The sequence below is a fragment of the Python bivittatus genome, unplaced genomic scaffold (genome assembly GCF_059951505.1).
Source record: "Python bivittatus isolate LINGU-HERP-01145 unplaced genomic scaffold, Pbiv_v1 ctg000960_np1212, whole genome shotgun sequence".
Classification (NCBI taxonomy): Eukaryota; Metazoa; Chordata; class Lepidosauria; order Squamata; family Pythonidae; genus Python; species Python bivittatus.
Genome location: NW_028277124.1, coordinates 6,497,287 through 6,516,617, shown reverse-complemented (window position 1 = coordinate 6,516,617; position 19,331 = coordinate 6,497,287). Strand labels below are relative to the sequence as shown.

Genomic DNA, 19,331 nt, shown 5'->3' with positions numbered 1-19,331 from the left:
TAGGGGTGACCTGGTGACCCGGACATCTTTCGTCGCCGGTTTTATTGCGGAACGGTCTGCGCGTCCAAGGATTCGGGGCGACCAATGGGGGTCCCGGCATTTTTCCGGTGGCTGAGCCGCAAATACCCCTCGATCATCGTGTCCTGCACAGAAGAAAAGGTGAGTGAGAGAGGAAGGGCCTTTGGCGGGATGGCCGCTGGCGCTGCATTGCCGCGGCTTTTGAGCCCGCGTTGATTAGGCCTAAAAGAGGAAAAACGGAAATGCTGCGGGATCTCTCCGGGCAGGTTATTGCTCTCGCGAGATGTTGGGTCTCGGGAGAACCACCGCTGGCGCTTTCTCGTGGAATTACTTGTCCGGCTTTGTAGTCGGTGGTTCTTAAGTTTTTGCAACAGTGATGTACAGCATGTTTTGGTTTTCAAAAAGTCAGCAAAACAGGCTCTTCCAGCTTACTAACCGTTCATATAGTGCTTTCGGTTGGCTGTATTATTTTCATGTTGAAGAGGATCTAGGAGATTAAAGTCAGGGGGTTCATGATACTCTTTTTTATCAGTTTCATAGAAAAATCATTGTTTAGATAGGTTGTTAGCTTTATTGAACCTGGCAGAGTTTCGTAAAGCCTAAATAGAATGGATGCTGAGTAGGCAGAAGTACCGCTTGATTTTAGCACATTTGCACACACATTGCCTCATAACTGTCAAGCCTGTTAATAAAATGCTGCTACTTAAGGTGTTCTACAGTAAACTTCCCAGGTTAAACTTGTTATTAAACATTCTTATTCTTTGTTCTTGCTTTTGTAAAAGCCTGACACAATAAGTTGGCTAGCATAGTAATAAAATTAGAGTTGGAAGGGGCCTTTTATAACATCAAGCCTGGTTCTCTACTTTCCATGTCAGTCTGCTCTTATTGTTAGATTGTTTTCGTAGCGTATAACTGAAATCTCCTTCCGCTGACTTAAAGCTATTTTTCCATGTTCTGTCATCTGTGGCAAAACGGGACTGGTATGTTTATTTTGTACTTGAAGAGTGTTATCATGTCCTCTTCAGTAGTCTTTTTTCAAGGCTAACATGGTTCCTTCAATCTTTCCAAGTAGGATTTGTTTCCAGACCTCTGATCATTCTTACCTTTCTTTGTACCTATCCTAGTTTCTTCTTAAAGTGTGAATCCCAGAATTGTATACAGTATGCAAGGGCAACATAGTGAGACAATTTGTTTGTATGAATTAGAAAGTATACTAATGTCGATACAGCCTAAAATTGCATTTACCTTCTTTATGTTGGTGATTATTCAGTTTGGAAACTGAATGTGAATGGACTTTTATGCCAAGATCTTTTTCACAAGCTAGTATTACTGGACCAGATGTTCCTATTCTATACCTATGTATTTGATTTCTATTTCTTAAGTGCATAATTTTTTATGTGATATTTTCAGACCGTATATCTAGCATATCAAAACCATTTTGAATTTTATTTCTCTCTTACAAGGAATTAGCTATCCTGATCACTATTATGTCATTTGAAATCTGATATGCCTGGTGGCTTAACCACTAGACCAAACTGGCTCTCTCTTTTGGCGACCAATGTCCCTAATTCTTTCTTTTGTTATTGATTTGGCCTTCTCCAGGGTTAATTGGCCTAAATATTCAGGAGAGAGGCCAAGGCTGCAAAGTTCTTCCATGTAGGTATGGTGCCAATGAGCTTGGTAGCTGTCTGACAACAGCAGAGGCATCAGGCCAGTAGAGTCAAACATGATTCTAAGTCCTGAGATTAGAATCTTGGTCCAGGCCTGGGCCTTAATGCTTGGCACATTAGCTTCAACCCTCAAGACTGCATTTTGCAGTATCGAAGAGTCCTAAGGAAATTCGATTGAATGCTTCATAAACCTTTAGGACTTGATTGGTGGAAAACCTTGTTGTAGAAGACTGAGCAAATTAGGAGTTGAGCAGTTCCACCTTTTGTTTGCTACTCATCATTTTACTGTATTTTAAATATTTCTTTAAAAGCCTTTTTTTGTCCTCATTTTCCATACTCAGCATATTCTGAGCTTTAACATGTCTGTCATTATCTCTACAGTTCTAGGCTATCTCTGTGTACTTTTCCTTGATGATCTAGCCCCTTTTCCACCCCCTATATGTTGTCTCTCCCCCCGCCCTGTGTTTCTGCACGGTCTAATTGACTTGTTTTACTGTCTTCCTTCTCTCGCTCTCTCTTTCTCCTCTCTGCCCTATTTTGGAATTGTTTCTCTTTTTTTAGGAAGCCTCACCTGTGCTCAGTTATTTCCTGTTCAGCTTCTCCTATCATGCAATTCTACTTATCATTGCTCTGAATCTATTAAAAACTATTTTCTTGAAGTGCAAGAGAAGCATTTCATTACAATCAGTTCAGTTACACTTAAAATCTTTTTTGAAAATTTTTTATTAAAGTTTACCAATACAAAGATAAATGACTAGTACAAATGAAGAGAAATATAAAAAGTGAAGAAAGAAAAGTGCAAAGGGAGAAAAGAAAAGGAAAAAAATAAGAAAAGGAGAACTATAAAAAAATGACTCCCCCATCTCTCCAGACAAGTATAAAGAACTTCAGTAACTTAGCACCCTCTCTAGTATTTCAATAATTTTTTAAAAAACTCTTCTTCCTATATTTCATCTCTTATCACTTAACAAATTGGAAAAACTCATCATTCAGTCCTATTCAGCAAAAGTCCATTAAGAGCTACCAGAAATAATAACATATATGTATATTTTAACCTTAATCAAATAAATCCATTTTGTGTTCCAACTTATCACTTTCTCTGAGGAATAAAGCAAAATAAATCTCTCCCTGTTTATAAACAAATCTTTAAAGCCCCGTCATTCAATCCTGGTTAAAAAAAAAATAAAGCCATTAATAGCTACCAGAAACTACAACATATAATTTAACCCTGATCAAATAAATTCACTTTATAGTCCTTCCGTTTACTTTTTAAAAGTTTGATCTTTAATCCCATCAAATAATATCCCACAGATTGATTTATTATTTTCTCTTTGTCTCCTCTCAGAAACTGCTTCTATAGTTTAACACATCCCTTTTGTAAATCCAAGATAAGAAGTCTATCCAAGTCACTCTTCTGATTTGTTATTTGTACGTCCCCTTTAGTTATTAAAACATCAGCCAGTTTCATTTGTAAATACATTGTGATATCTTTTTCCATATCACTCTTATAATCTGTCATTTTTAAATCCGTTTTCAAATCCACGTTATCTTTTTCCATATCACTCTTGTAGTTTGGCATTTTTTAAAAATCCATTTTCAAATCCACATTCAAGTTAGCCTCAGTCTCTATTTTGTTCAAGAGAATCTGTTCCTCTTCTGTAGCCTTTGTTAGATCCATTTTTATAGGGGCAGACAATCTTGAAGATAATTTCTAAGTACATTGTTCCCAGACAACCTTAATTTTTTCTATAGTCAGATAATATTGCTCATTGTATTAATAGGTCTTTTCTCCTTTAATTGTAATCCTTAGTTCTCTCTGGTTCCCTCTAGTCAACCTTCAAAGTCCCCTCTTATCATATGTCTATTTTCCAATCAGCAAAACTTTCCCACAGGAGTATTTCTTACAGTTAATTTCAAAATCTTCATATATACTTTTATAAAATTGTAAACAACCCACAGGAAATATTCTTTCAGGTTTGTCTGGCCCCCTAACTTTCCAGAATCAACATTCTATTTTGCTGTTTTCCAATTTTTTTTTTTCTTTTTAATCCTTAAACTTACATGAAACTTCTTTCATCCAGGATAGAAGGAAGCTCTCCCAGTGTAGTGAAACTTGCCCTTCAGAAGGTTCATAACATCCAAAAGATCAATAACAAACAATTTCCTAAGGTTAGTAAGAGAGGAAGTAGGCGAACCCAGTGTCCATTTAAAGGCACCAAACTATGGCTTAGGCAGGATGGTTTTCTCCTGGCTCCCAGAGCTTTCAAACCAACTGGAGATCACTATTTTGTGATCTTCATGGGTGAGCCTCTGTATGGAGCAAACTTGTGGGTGATACTAGTCCTCTCTTTGATCCAAAGAGGGGTTCTGAGGAGCCGATTCATTCACTGGCTCCTTTTTTCACAGTGGTTGTTGGCTGCTCTCTTGCAGAAATGACTTCAGTCTGCCATTGCTTTCCTGGAAATCCTCAGTTACCCTTAAAATCAAGAACTCCACAATCACATAGTCACTTTCCCTCGGTATTTCTGTTTCTTCCACTTCATTGACCAACTGTTCCCTGTTGGTTAAGCTTAACTGAAGGATAGTTGAACCTCCTGTATCTTCCACCACTTACTGAATGAGAAGATATCAGCCAGGCAAGTATTGTTCTGAATGACTAGAGCTGTCTCTCAACAGATGTTGGAGTAATTAAAGACTGCATCACTATGCCTTCATGCCCTTTTGAATTATCTGCAATTTGCTTCTGGAAACCATCCACATCTTCAGAATCAATGAATAGTCAATAGTAGAAAGGTGCTGCTTTTATTTTGTCTTCAATTTATTTTGATAGAAATGCTCATAACAATAATGCTTATATTCTTCATGGTGCGGTTTTTTTTGAGTGGGCTGTAATACAGTTGTTTGTGGTACTTGTATTGCTTTTATTCATTTTAACCCAGATACTTTCCATAGTATCACCAAGATTACTTGCTTGGATTTCTGAACATGTGTGGATACTTTTAATGTACAGTGCAACTTTTTCTCTCTTTGTAGTTTACTCTGAACAGATTATATCCTTTGATTACTGTATTCCAATCATATGAGTCATCCATCTAAGTCATGTTTGCCTTCCTGTGCTAAAAATGAAAAGTCACTTTATTTAATTCCCATACTATGAGTTTATAGTTTCAATAGATTCAGTTTTAAAAGCTAGAACAGGATAGGCTATGGTATGTTAAATTAAATTAAATTTAAATTAAATTAAATAGGCTATGGTATGTGGCAAATTCTTAAAGAGATGGGGGTGCCAGACCACCTTACTTGTCTCCTTAGAAATCTGTATGCGGGCCAAAAAGCAACAGTTAGAACCAGTCATGGAACAACCAATTGGTTCAAAATAGGGAAAGGAGTACGACAAGGCTGTGTACTGTCACCCTGCTTATTTAACTTATATGCAGAGTACATCATGAGAAATGTTGGGCTGGAAGAATCACAAGCCGGGATTAAGATTGTGGGGAGAAATATCAACAACCTCAGATATACAGATAATACCACCCTAATGGCAGAAAGAACTAAAGAGCTTCTTGATGAGGGTGAAAGAGGAGAGTGCAAAAGCTGGCTTGAAACTCAACATTAAAAAGACTAAGATCATGGCATCTGGACCCATCAATTCCTGGCAAATAGAAGGGGTAGTAATGGAAGCAGTAACAGACTTTATTTATTTGGGCTCCAAGATCACCGCAGACGGAGACTGCAGCCATGAAATTAAAAGACGCTTGCTCCTTGGGAGGAAAGCTATGACAAACCTAGACAGCATATTAAAAAGCAGAGACTTCACCTTGCCGACAAAGATCCACATAATCAAAGCTATGGTTTTTCCAGTAGTAATGTATGGCTGTGAGAACTGGACCATAAGGAAGGCTGAGTGCCGAAGAATTGATGCCTTTGAATTATGGTGCTGGAGAAGACTCTTAGGAGTCCCTTGGACTGCCAGAAGATCAAACCAGTCAATTTTAAAGGAAATCAACCCTGACTGCTCATTGGAAGGGTTGATACTGAAGCTCAAGCTCAGATACTCTGGCCACCTAATGCGAAGAGAGGACTCTTTGGAAAAGACCCTGATGCTGGGAAAGATTGAAGGCAAAAGGAGAAGGGGACAGCAGAGGATGAGATGGTTAGATAACATTACTGAAGCAATGAACATGAAACTGAGCAAACTCCAGGAGGCAGTGAAGGACAGGAAGGCCTGGTGTGATATGGTTCATGGGGTCACGAAGAGTCAGACATGACTTAATGACTGAACCACAACAACACATGTTAAATTAAAATCAGAGACTAGTATTTGTATAAACAGGTTGGGAAGCTGGGATAAATAGAGATTTTTAATGTAAGAACAGTGGTGTTACACATGAATGAGTCCTATAGTCACTTTGCATCTTGACCTATAAGAATGTTGTAGTCATATGCTGTTATTATATATATGAAAATAACATAATGAACTTGATTGGTGAATAAGACATGAAAATCCCACAGACAAAATAGGGGATTCAGCATTGCAGAAAAAACTCTGCCCCCCACAAGAAGGTCAGATATGTATAGGAATCCATAGGGAAGACAATGGAGAGGCAAAGGATGATATGTGCATCATGATGCCATAGCACAGATGATGCAATTTACATGCTTGCATCAGACATCATGATGTCATTACAGCATGGAAATGCAAAGTTTGTATGATGTCATGATATTTTTTTAACATTATTGTGGCTTGATGTCTATGCCAGTATATTACTTTAAAAATCATGGAAATTTGAGGGCAAGTAGCTTAGTCTCAGTAACAAAAAAAAACCCCAAAGATATGAGTGGGAAGTGGTGCAGCTAACTATCTTTCACTTATTTAATTTTATTTACAGGACCATTTTATTCATCTGATTTCAAGTGATGTCCAACTCCCCATTATATAACTGGGATTAAAAACAATACAAATATTGAGTAATTATAATTTAAATGGGGAAATAATGCATCATGGCCCTAATTCCATCAAAATTCATGATTATCATCCATTACACCCTTTTAAGGAAACAGAATATTAATGGATGCATCATGCTTTTCTTCTAATTCTGCCTATCTAGATTCAGATGTTAGTGCTGTTTATTTTGAAGTGTATTTTTGTTCTTTGCTTTGTAAGTAGAATTTAGTATAACTTAATGACATCAAATATTATTATTATTATAAAATTATAAAAATAATTATAAAAATATCAAAGAATACATAATGAAATTCAAATGCCTCCCAAAATATGGTTATAGTTGACAAGGCCATATGTTAGGAGGACAGTCTAGAGCAGAGGCTGGCAATCTTGAAGCACTAGCAAGTACCACACAATCTTGTACAATGTTGTAAAAGCCCCTAAACAGATTGAAACCCATCTGAGCTATTGCTACCTGAGACCTCACATGCTGTAAAATTTTATCTATTTTAAAACATTTGTGAGGTGTCATGGCTTCCATGTTATCTTTGGGCACCATATGGACACCAGGCAACTGAGGCAAAGATCCTGTTTCCCATGCTTAGTACATGAATACTGGAGTTCACAACAGCTAACTTTTCACAAAGTTTGAAGTTCAATAATTGCATATGAAGTTTAAAAATGAAATTGTTAAGTGTCTGAAATGAGTTCATTCCTTAATACATCTTAATGTTCTCCATCATCTAATCATGTTAGTTAATTATGAATGGAATAACTTTCCAGTAATTTCTCTATTCCACATCCCCACCCCAAATGATTTGTAGTTTATTCCTTAGAGTAGCTAGAGTCAGTCTGTTCAGTCACAGTAGGTTTTCAGAATTTTCAAAGGGTATTCTATATAAGAGTTATTGTTAGGGACCAACTAGAAATGCATTCTTCAAATGAGAATAAAGAGCATAGAGTCAGAAACTAGTCTTGGCGTGCTAATGATTTGGATTCTGGAACTAGGCAAGGGCCACCCAGTCTCTGGAAATGTCAGTGCCTGAGAATGAATGAACAGTTTGGTCTAGCTGTTAAGGCACCAGTCTAGAAAGCAGGAGACTGTGAGTTCTAATCCCACCTTAGGCATGAAAGCCGGCTGGGTGTCTTTGGGCCAGTCACTCTCTCTCAGCCCAACTTACCTCACAGGGTTGTTGTTGTGGAGAAAATAGGAGGAGGAAGGAGTATTAGATATGTTCACCACCTTATTTATAAAGATAAGAAAGGTGGGATAAAAAAATCTAAAAAACAAAACAAAACAGAAGGAGGCAATTCCTTGTCCCTCTCTGTTTCTACCAGCTGGAACTATTTGTGTTTGGACTTGGATAAATTTGGTTTATACTTTACAGTGTAACATCTAGTCAGACTATGCTACTGATTTTTAATGTGCCAACCTGAGCAGGCTAGGACAGCTATAAAATATTAAAGACTATAAATATTAAAGACTCTATCAGCTGAAGTAGAGACATCTGTGAGAAAGTTAGTTCTGAAGCTTTGAATAAGTTATGGGTCTAAGGAAGATGGGATCATGACACACAGCATTTTATCAACATCTTTCAATTTTAGCTGTTTCAAAGAGCTTTGAACTTCTAGAAACTAAAAACAGGGCTGGGGGAATATTTGAATTAGAAGAAAGCATTATGTGCTGTTTTTAATGCATGTCCATTTTTGAGAATATGGATATGTATACCTCAAGCCACCTCTCTCTCACAAGTCCTAGAGAAAAACACTTATTTTAAAAACAAACAATATTTTCTGCAACCAACTATTCCATCAAGAAAAGAATAGAGTTTATCTATTTTATTTTGGCTGCACAGTAAAAAAGAAAAAAGTTCTGAATTCAAAACAAATAGCTCCACTCAAAGTTTTCTGTTGGACCATTCCAAGTGTCCCATCGAAACAAAACTCAACAGTTCAGATGTTTTGCAGTTGAAAAAAATTGGTCAAAACAAAATCTCTTGTTTTTCTTCTTAGGGCCACAAAAGTAGATGGGGTGGTAGTCTGTGCTGAATCTTACTTCCCATTCAAGTTGCAGTGAAATTAAGAAAGAGCATGATTTTTCTTTAAAAAATTACCATAGCTAGCAATGAAACTGTAGTTAAACATAGATTTTGCAGCTTGGATAAATTCTGAGCCCAACAAAAAGTAACAGATAAATTTACATCAGTACATCCTGGGAATAATATAATTGTAATAGAAATACACTTCTCTGATTGTTTCTTGAGCTTCTGCCCATTATACATGTTTACAAGAGTGCCCAGTTTTTGCACTTACTCAACAAACAAATAGAAATTATAGTTAGGTAATTTTATATACCGTAATAGCAATAAATTGGATAGTTTCAAATTTGATCCTAGGCATTAAAAAACAAAAACTGAAGACTATTCTACTGAGAAACAAGAGTAACTTAGTTCTCTTACCTGAATTTTCTTATGATAATGCTATGAATTTTGTCCTTGCCTTTATGTAATGCTTTGAAAAGATTCAAAGGAAAACTTAAGGTCTTAGGAGAAAAACTTAGAGATTTAAGTTCCAATACTTAGTAGCCAAAAAATTTGCTAAGTGACTTTGAGTGACAGGCTCTACTAATCCAGAGTTACCTAGTAAAGTGAATAAATGGTTAGGAAAGAGCCAATTTTATATACTGTAAAGAGCCATTCACTAATAGGAGCTAAAGGTAAGAAATACTTCATGTTACTATAGAAAATACAAGATTGCTGTTTTATTTCTTGCTATATATCATTTAATTTTCAGTTTTGAATAGTGTGAGTCAATGCCATCTAGTTAACAGATCTTCCAGTTTTTCAAATTTGTGACCTCTGTTTAGCCAAAACATGCACTGGGGTCTTTGCAGTTTCAATATACAGTGGTACCTCTAGTTACGAACTTAATCCGTTCCGTGACTCTGGTTGCAACTCGAGTTGGTCTCAAGTCGAGGCAAATTTCCCCATAAGGTTCAATGTAAATACGGCTAATCCACCCTCCGAATTTGGTCGCACCCCGAGGTAAATTTCCCCCATAAGGTTCAATGTAAATACGGCTAAACAGTTCTGAAACATATGCATTTTATTTTTAAACCTCAAAAACCTTCCAAATGCCACAAAAACCTTCCAAACGCCACAAAACACACCACAAGCCTCACCGAACGTCTCCTTGCTACCGCAATCTAGCCCACAGGAAGCCGCGACTGCGTGGCAGCAGGGAAAATGGCCGCGGATCCGGTTCGTAAGTAGAGGCAAGTTCGTAGTAGAGGTAAATTTTTGGGGCCGGAGCTGGTTGTATCTCGAAAATTTCGTAAGTAGGGGCGTTCGTAAGTAGAGGTACCACTGTACTACTGATTAGTAATGCAGATCCCTAGCCTGACATCTTCAAGATATACAGGTAGTCCTTGACTTACGTCATTTGTTCAGTGACTTCGAAGTTACGACAACACTGAACTAAGGGACTTATGACCTGTGCCTGAAGTTATAGCCGTTGCAGTGCCTCCATGGTCACGTGATCAAAATTCAGGTGCTTGGCACCCTCCCGCATTTGCACTTCAACTCCCCCCACCTACCTAACTCCCCCCATCTCTCCCCTTTTGGCTGCCCTGCACCATGCCTTGCGGGGTGGCAAGCAGCCCCTGAGCTGTAGCACAGCATGAAGCTGCAGCTGCCCCAGCCCTGCCGCACAAAGCCACCCCTGGAAGTATTCATTCTCCCAGCTGCCTTCTCTCCCAATTCCCCTCACCAACCTTTTGCCTTTTGCGCTCAGCCCCTGCGGCCAAAGCAGAAGCACCTCGCGTTTACTGTCTCCTTTTCGGATCTAGCTTCTGCGGTGAACTTTTCCTACATATGGCTCCCTGAGCCTTTAGAAAGCTGTGCTGACTTCGTAAAGCTGCACTGATTTCAGAGCCTTCAGCAGCCTATCAGCTGCTTCTGAAATGTCAATATTCAACATACTGGGGAATCCATTATTTTTTGAGAATTAAAAATAGACCCCTGACCCCTGGAATTAGATAACATTATTGAAACTTCTGTTGCTTTAGAAGTTAGGACATGAACAAAGAATGTATTAGATGTTAGGATCTAAACAAATGGAATCAAATTACAAGACAACATATTCTGCTTAACCTTACAAAACCCATTCTGATGGTATGAAATGTTTTACAGTGGAACAGACTTCCTTATAAAGTGATGGACTTTCTTTCATTAGACTCTTTAAAATATAGACCTAGGCTTTATCAGGGAACACTGTAATAGCAGATTTCCTGTGTTGGCAGGGTTTGAATGAGGTAGCTGAAATCCAACTTTATAACCATGAAATGAAGTTGACATCAAAACTTTGATTTGGAAATTATTTTCTACTGTCTAGCTGATAAAATCAAATCAAGCATGTCTTCCTAGATTTATGAAGCCAATGGCATGTTGAGGCAGCATTTTAGATTATCATTCTGAAAGTCCTCAGCATGAAAACCATGACCATCCAGTCAGCTGAGGCAGGGATCAACAGACTGAGTTCACATTATTCCTAATAGGGTCCTTGTACTTAACAGCTTTCTTGGCTGCAAAGTTCCTTATTAGAGTCTGAGACAATTCTGGAAAAGACTAGTTGCTAATTTAGGTTAGTGTGCAGAGAGATGTGAGATTGCAGATAGAAATATCTGCAGTGAGGAATAAGGAGACAATACAAACAGTGGATGTTCCAATACATTTGTATTGTTTATGAATAAGCAGCATAAAACTTTTGTCCTTAGCTTTAAGAAACATGCTAATTTGAGTGTTGCTATTACATGTTTTTTATTGACACTATGCAAGAAGTGGGTCATTTGTCAGGCCCAGCCCAAGAACAACGATGAGACAGTCCAGTCCAATATACAGTAGTTCCTTTATTAGCTTGCTCCTAATAGACAGAATCTTGCCAGACTAAACCTATGCTAAAGCAACTAGTGGGGATATACCCCGTGAGACTCTAGGGAGGGGCTGTCCTCACCCTCTTTGTCTTCCCACGTTCCTGCTGTGGACTGAGAAAGCGCTTGCTCTGGAATGTTCCCCCTCCCTCCTGATAACCTTGATCCTCCATTCCAGTATCCTCCTCGCTCATGCCATCCATTACATCACTGGATGTAAGAGTGCATATGAAGCACCTATGTTTGAATAATTAAATCAGATTTTTTTCTAAGCTTATGAGGCTGCTTCAGGGGTGTAGGTGTGTGCGTATGCACACAGCCAATTTGCTTCTCTGGAACAAAGATTATAGATGCATTGTTAGCTTGTGTTACATACTGTATATGCTTTGCTTTAAAATGGTCATACTCTGGGTATAAAATAATTTTATGTTTTAAAATCATAATGATAATATACTGTAAAGATATACAGCTATTTGGATCCAAACAGGAAAAGTGCTTTAGCTCTGATGGGGATATGCTCATCACATGTGTTCACAGCTCCTTTAAAAAGCCGCACCTTTTTCTGGCCTTGTACAGGAACCGCTGACAGATATGATGGATGTGCCCACACTGGAACTAGCACTTTCTCTGCTTCAGATCCCAGTAGATGTATATCCCATTTGTCCATAGTCTTGCCAAACTAAATGTTAAGCAGTATTTTAAAAAGTCTCTAAGTTATAGTTTTGTTCAAAAGTTGTTATATTTTTGTCAAAAATACTGGAACCTGAGTAAGGGGCAAAAAAGATAGCCATGTGCTGGTGGTGCCGTGTCTTACTCCTTTTAAAAATTCTATTTCCTTCTTCTGTTTCTTTTCCTTTCTATTTTTGCTTGGCTTCCTTGAATATGGTTTATTTTCTTCTGGATTAGAATATGATCGTAATATTTCAGAGTCATCTATCATTTTTTGTTTGCAGCCTAAAGAATGCAATGGCATCAAAATTCCAGTTGACACCAGTAAGCCAAACCCCAATGAAGTGGAATTTGATAATTTGTACTTAGATATGAATGGCATCATCCATCCTTGTACACATCCTGAGGACAAGTAAGTGACGTTTTTACTTTTTTTTTTAATTTATTTTTACTTTCTAGGAGTCAGCATTTGTAGTATTTGAAATATTAATGTGGTTCCTTACACTGCAGGCCAGCACCCAAAAATGAAGATGAAATGATGGTTGCAATTTTTGAGTATATTGACAGGCTATTCAACATTGTGAGACCAAGGCGGCTTCTCTACATGGCAATAGATGGAGTGGTAAGTATCAAAAAAATTGTTCACTTATTCATTCCCCACCCCCCCAAAAAAAACATTTTGAATGATGTGAGGCTGCCTTAGGAAAAAATAATTCTTTGCAAAACAGACATTTGAAAAAATGGTATTTTAACATTAGTTTAATGTTTAGTTCCACTTATGTGAACTAGCTAATATCACTGCTTCACTATATGTGACAAAGCTTTGAGGCACAGTAGACTACAGTGAAAGCATATTTAATTATTGCACATTTATTTATGGAGACTTGTGCACATGGGAAAGTCAGTAATAATTATGATTTTTCTCGTTTAACTGAAGCAAATAAAATATTCTTAATATTACTGTGTATTTAACAGTACTTAAAAGCTGCCTAGAGTTGTTCATATTGGGGCGGTCTATAAATACTGCTGTTTGTGTGTGTGCATGTGCCTGTATAATTTATATATAAACTTTCAAATATGGTGATTCAATCTAGACTTCATAGGTTTAATAAAAAGATGAAGAAAAATAAGAAAAATGTCAGTTATATTGATAATGCTAATACTCTTCTTCTAGGCTCCCCGGGCAAAGATGAATCAACAAAGATCCAGAAGATTCAGAGCATCAAAAGAAGGAGTAGAGAGTGTAGAAGAGAAGCAGAGAATTAGACAAGAAATTTTGGGGAAAGGTAAATTGATAATCTAATATTTGTCATTAATAGGTAATTTGAAGAAGGGGTTCTTTCATGCTTCTTATTGTCCTTACTTATTCTTGTATCTAGTGAAGCAAAATAGTCATGCAAATGCATGATTGATTGAGTTGCACAGTTTCTGTCTTACCTTTATTCACAAGATTCTGGTCAGCTCCCAACATATCAATTATAATTTACACTTAAAACCCTATGACTGGAATCTTGTGACATCTTGACTTGGGATAAGATCCACCGAATAGTAAAGACATTTTTATTGAGTAAACAGCTAGTTTGGATTAGAACTGTCATAATAGGTGGGTTTTTTTTTTCATCAGATCTAATTGTGAGTTCTGTAATAGAGTTCCCAGTAAAGTAAAATGCTATGGGTTAAAAATTAATGATATGAAATGTGTGTCTTTCTTCTTCCATCTTATAATTTTCTCTGTCAGATTAGTCTTCAGTTCTGTTACATATTTTTTTAAAGGTGGCTTTCTACCTCCAGAAGAAATTAAGGAAAGATTTGACAGCAATTGCATAACTCCAGTAAGTAGGACTACTATTATCTCCCAAACTGAGACTGGACATAGCTATAGTCACAGTCTGTTAGTTGATTAACTACTGCTTGGCTGTGGGTTTCTAAGTGTCATCCCAGACTCTGATTGCTGAAGACTGTTGGCACTTGCAGAGGGTGAAGGTGCCACCTAAAATGCTACATACAGAACTAATTAGGAAAAATCTTAGAGTTCAGGATGCTATAATGATTGCGGTGGTAGCAGTGTCAAGTCCAAGTAGGAACTTGTAGCAAGACATAAATGGAAGAATAAAAGGTCAAAAGATATACCTCTAGGTGCACTTGTGCTGTTTTTTTTCTCTAGCTCTCAATTGAATGTGTCATAGTATCACTAAAGTTCTTCTCATGTGCACTTCTCCCCTTCTCTTGCCACATGTTTGTCCCTTGCCACATACAAAAGACAATAATGCTATTGAGAAAAGTATTCCCAAGTCAAATACTTTGTTTGGGCTGGGTTTGTATGGGGAGAGAGGATGAACAGAAGTCTTTCCATAATTCAGCATATCAATTGCTAAAATAAGAGGAGAGCCAGTTTGGTTTAGTGGTTAAGGCACCAGGCTAGAAACCAGGAGACTGTGAGTTCTAGTCCTACCTTAGGCACAAAAGCCTAAGTCACTCTCTCTCTCAGCCCACAATGTCAGGTTCAGGCGACAAGCCAGTCGTAAATTCCTGTCACAACCAATGGATCAACATATGGTTGATCTGAAAAAGGGACTCTGCATCTGTGGGAAAACGCTAGGAAGAAAAAAATTGCTAAAATAAGAACCTACTTTTTCTCAAAACTCAAGTTTGCACAATGCTAGATACATATGGTTCTTATGGGCAATGTCATAATTTAATAGCAGTGACATGTTTCATAAATCTGGAAACAGGATCTTGTCAGATTCAGATTATAAGAGTAAGAGTATTCTAGACCAATTCACCTCACTGTCTGTATAACATCTTTAATTTGGAAGGGAAAATGCTAGATTAGTGAAGTGGGTTGGAGAGAGGGAAGAAAATTCTTCTGTCTACAGAACCCTGGAGGTAAGTACAGACATGGCTTGGAGACAGATTATCCGTCAGTTCAAAATATCTCTTGATTTGCTAGGGACTTATACCTCTCCCCCTTACAGGATAGCAATAAAATACTCAGTTTCAGAACATCTTATGAAAGAAGATAGCAGCAAAGATGACAGTTAATTATGTTTCTGATTCAGGTGTCATTTGGGGCACATTCAGATGATATGGTAACCATAGCTTATGACTTAGCCATAAATGTGCCAGTAGCTTCCTTTTTCACTTTCCACTCTCCCCCAGCTGACATGACTGCAGATCTTCTTGATACAACTTTTAAAGTGCAGACTTCACAGCTGATACATCTGACCTAATTTTTGGATGCTTGCTTTTTCCCATCCAGTTTCTTTCTTCTTGTTTTCTGCCATAAGAAGCATATGAGCTTTGCCTGTGGCAGAAGGCAGATTCAATATTAGAAGTCTTGGTGTTTTCAGAATCTGGAATATCATCCATTTTTGTCTTTGATTGCTAGGTATAAACTGTTGCTTTTTGTAACATCTTGCCTAAGGAATAATTCTAGTGACTTTAAACACTTAGACATACTTTTGTGCCGTATGATGGTCCTAATAAAGGTATTGCTTTATCATATATGTTGGATCTTTTTTTATTTTTTTGTGGACCAATGTAGCCATCGTTTTTTAAAACTGACTATGGCTTTCTTGTTAGATTTCCCACATTATCCAAACTGGTGTGATGGTGTCTTCTGGCTATAATATGAACTGGAAATTTATAGTTAACTTTAAATGTACTTACAAGTTTTTTCTCTGCGTTGTTCCATTCAAGAAAAGCCAATGCATTGTGTGTGTTCTGAAAAAATGTCAAACAAACAAACAAAAAAGGGAAGATTACAGTCACATTTTTTATGGGAGAGGAGCCCCTGTATATGTTTATGCAAGTTCAGGGGTAACTAAGCTAAGCCTACTGTGTTCATATGCATGAAAATTTTCTATGTGCCTGTAATTTGTTAAACTATTTTAAAACAACCCTGCTCATATTAATAGAGTACATTAACTCTATAGTGCCAGGTTAGAGTGAGTATTAAGATCAGTTTCAGTTTATGGCTAAAAATGCTCATTATAATTTCTGTCAGGATTCAACAAAATTCATTTTTCTTAAAGTTATCCTGCCCATGCTCAAACCAGGTGTTTAGTAGTATGCTTTCACAACTTCAGAAACTTCATTTTTTTACCCACTCAAACTAGTGGATATTTGTGTTCTGCTTTAAAATTTATATTTTAAAAATTGCCCAATCTTGTCTCTAAACATTGTTTTATGTTCTTGTTGTATAGGGAACAGAATTTATGGACAATCTTGCTAAATGTCTTCAGTATTATATCGCTGATCGTTTAAACAATGATCCAGGATGGAAAAAAATAACGGCAAGTTTCACTCTCTTGACTGTAATTCCAAGGTGTATTTCCTAATGTAAATGAATTTTAGATAGGATAACTGTTAAGCTGTTGCTCAGGAACTTTTTTCCCCCTATCTTATGTCAGATATGAAATGGGGGGTGGGGAGGAATATGTTTTGTTTAAGTATTTATCAAATAACATTTTAATCAACTAATATGATCTCAAGATTTTTTAATTAATATCTAATGTAGCAAGCACAGGCATCAGTCTTAGGAAACTATACATAATTTAGGCTTGTGTGAGACCTGCAGATGTTTTCCTTTTCAAAATGTCATAACTTTGAACATCTTAAATTTCATAGTGAAGAGGCATTGCAAGGGGATGGGAAACTATATGCTAGAACATATGAACTGTGAGACAGCCTGCTGTGCCTTGAAAAGTGAAACCTCCCTGTTTGACATAATCCCATTGGAGAAAGTTTGAATCACTAGTTGAATGAACAGGGAGAACTACTTGGAGTTCAGCAAATAAATTCAAACAGAGAAAACAATTCTTCCTTGTAAAGGATAGTGTGAGAAGATGGGTTTAGTGCTTGTGACATCTATGTGTTCCTTCCTGAAAACAATGTGTATCTATACATTAAACGGTATTCAGGGAAAAAGTAAGGATTGGAATAATGAATATTCTCAATTCAGCTCATAGAAAATTAAGGATTCTTGGACTAAAAGGAGATGGTTAATGTGAGAATTGGCCCAAGAAACAACACTGGAAAAGGAAGAGAATCAAAGGACTATTCTATGTGGGTGATAGTGACAACCAGAAGCAAGAGAGTAAGGAAGTGAAAGGGGCAGGATTGAAACTTGATACTGATAGAAGCCTAGAAAAGGAATACCTCTTTACTTTGAATGAGTTCAAATCTTCAAGGCTAGGTAAATTGGTTGATGGTCTGACTGAACATAGGAGTCTCATGGGGATTGTTTTATAGTTGTTTGGCATGGGTGTATTCCAGAAGTATTACTGGGAAAGTATTCAACTGGACAAAGCGGTGTAGTTAAGAACTAGATTGGTTTAGAATTGCAAAAAGGATCTGGGTATAGTGCTTTTTTTTTGTATATTATTTTTATTAAGAATTTTGATTACAATAGTAAAAACTAATATATACTAAACTTAAAGGAAAAAAAGAATAGAAAGAAAGAATAAAAAGTGCAAGAAAAAAGAAAAAGAGAAAATATATAATATAATATAATATAATATAATATAATATAATATAATATAATATAATATAATATAATATATAAAGAAGTTACTTCCAATCTTCATTATAACAAGTATAGACAAATTTAGTTGCTCTTCAGCCCCTATAAGGTTACAAACAGATATGTCTTCATCCCATATCCCATCCCTTATCTATAAGCAAATACATAAAACATCAACTTTTTAATCCTGGTGTGAGCAAAAAGTCTGTAAAGGGTTGCCAGATCTTTGCAAAATATGTCTTATTTTAACCTTGATCAAATAAACCAACTTTATATTCCTTTCTTTTACTTCTAACAGTCTTAATCTTTAGTTCATTCAAATATTGTCATACAATTTGATTTCTCTTCAGTTCTTCTTTATTCCATTGCACAGACTTCTTCAAGGGTTAGGGTTAACAAGCCTCTTTTGTAGATCCAATAAGAAAACATTTCCCAGGTCATTCTCTTGGTTTGTCATTTGTATTTCCCCTTTAATTTTTAAAATTTCAGCTACTTTCTTTTGTATATCCAATAAAACATCCTTTCCAAATCATTCTCTTGGCCTGTCATTTGTAGTTCTACTTTTGCTACTTTCTCTGTCTTGTCAGACAAAATTAGCTCCACATCTGTCATTCCCTCATTACCATCTTTTGAACATAGTCTGTCCATAGAGTCAGACATCATTACTGACACTGTTGATATTGTAGCTACTAATTTCTGGCTCCATTCTTCAAAGATCTCCTTTAATATTTCCAATATTAGAACATTTTGTAAGTCCAAGTACTAACCAACACCAAAAGCAGGCTTGTATTTTTTTCCCTTCTACTTAGAATCTTTATTCCCCTCTAGTGTCTAGAAGCTATTTTTTTATAGTTAATTCCAAAATCTTACAGTAAAAGTCGATTTTCCAAATTCAACCCAACCTTTAGTCCATTTGTAACTTTCTTAGATCAAAAGATCATATTTAGCTTTTTGCTGTTTATTTCAAATTCTTTAAGTTCTTAAGCTTATAATTAATTTTTCTTTTGTTCAGAGTTGAAGCTAAACTCACCCGGCGACTTTTCAGACTTGTCATTCCAAAGGTCTGTAATAGCTTTAAGATGATTAATAGGCAGTTTTCGAAAGTGATGAGAAAGTGAGGCTTATGAACTTAGTGTCCTTTAAAAGGTTCTGCCACAATTACAAGCAAGATGGCTAATCCCTTCGTCTCCCGCCACTCAAACCCGAGGAAGACTGCTGTCCTGCAGTCTCCTCATAAGAAGCAGCCATATGGAGCACATGTGGGCGATCTTCTGTCCTCTCTTTGTCCAGAGAGATTCCGAAGAACCAGTCTATTCAGTTCAGTCTTTGCCACGGTCATCGGTTCCACTTTCACAGAGACGTCTTCAGTTCGCCATGCTTCCCCCGGAACTCCCAGATCTGTGTATAGTGTTTTTGAGGTGATACGTATTTTTGAGAATATAAAGAACAGTGTTCTTCCAATTTTTGTTTTTTTAAAAAATGCCCAAGGCATCAAAAATTTGGAAAATATTGTACCAAATAAGCATTAGTATAATTTTCATGATGATACTCTGTATTGAATATTTCAACCTACATCTT

The 19,331-nt window shown here is 36.8% G+C and overlaps 1 protein-coding gene across 1 annotated transcript in view; it reads left to right on the top strand.

Annotated features, from left to right (window-relative positions):
• XRN2 (5'-3' exoribonuclease 2) overlaps positions 1-19,331 on the top strand; it is a 73,872-nt gene continuing 54,541 nt past the window's right edge. The window contains exons 1-6 of the mRNA XM_007421396.4: positions 1-159; positions 12,514-12,641; positions 12,740-12,851; positions 13,404-13,515; positions 14,003-14,061; positions 16,435-16,524. Of these exons, the coding sequence (XP_007421458.2) occupies positions 85-159; positions 12,514-12,641; positions 12,740-12,851; positions 13,404-13,515; positions 14,003-14,061; positions 16,435-16,524 (576 nt within the window). The 5' untranslated portion in view covers positions 1-84. The remainder of the gene's footprint in view (positions 160-12,513; positions 12,642-12,739; positions 12,852-13,403; positions 13,516-14,002; positions 14,062-16,434; positions 16,525-19,331) is intronic.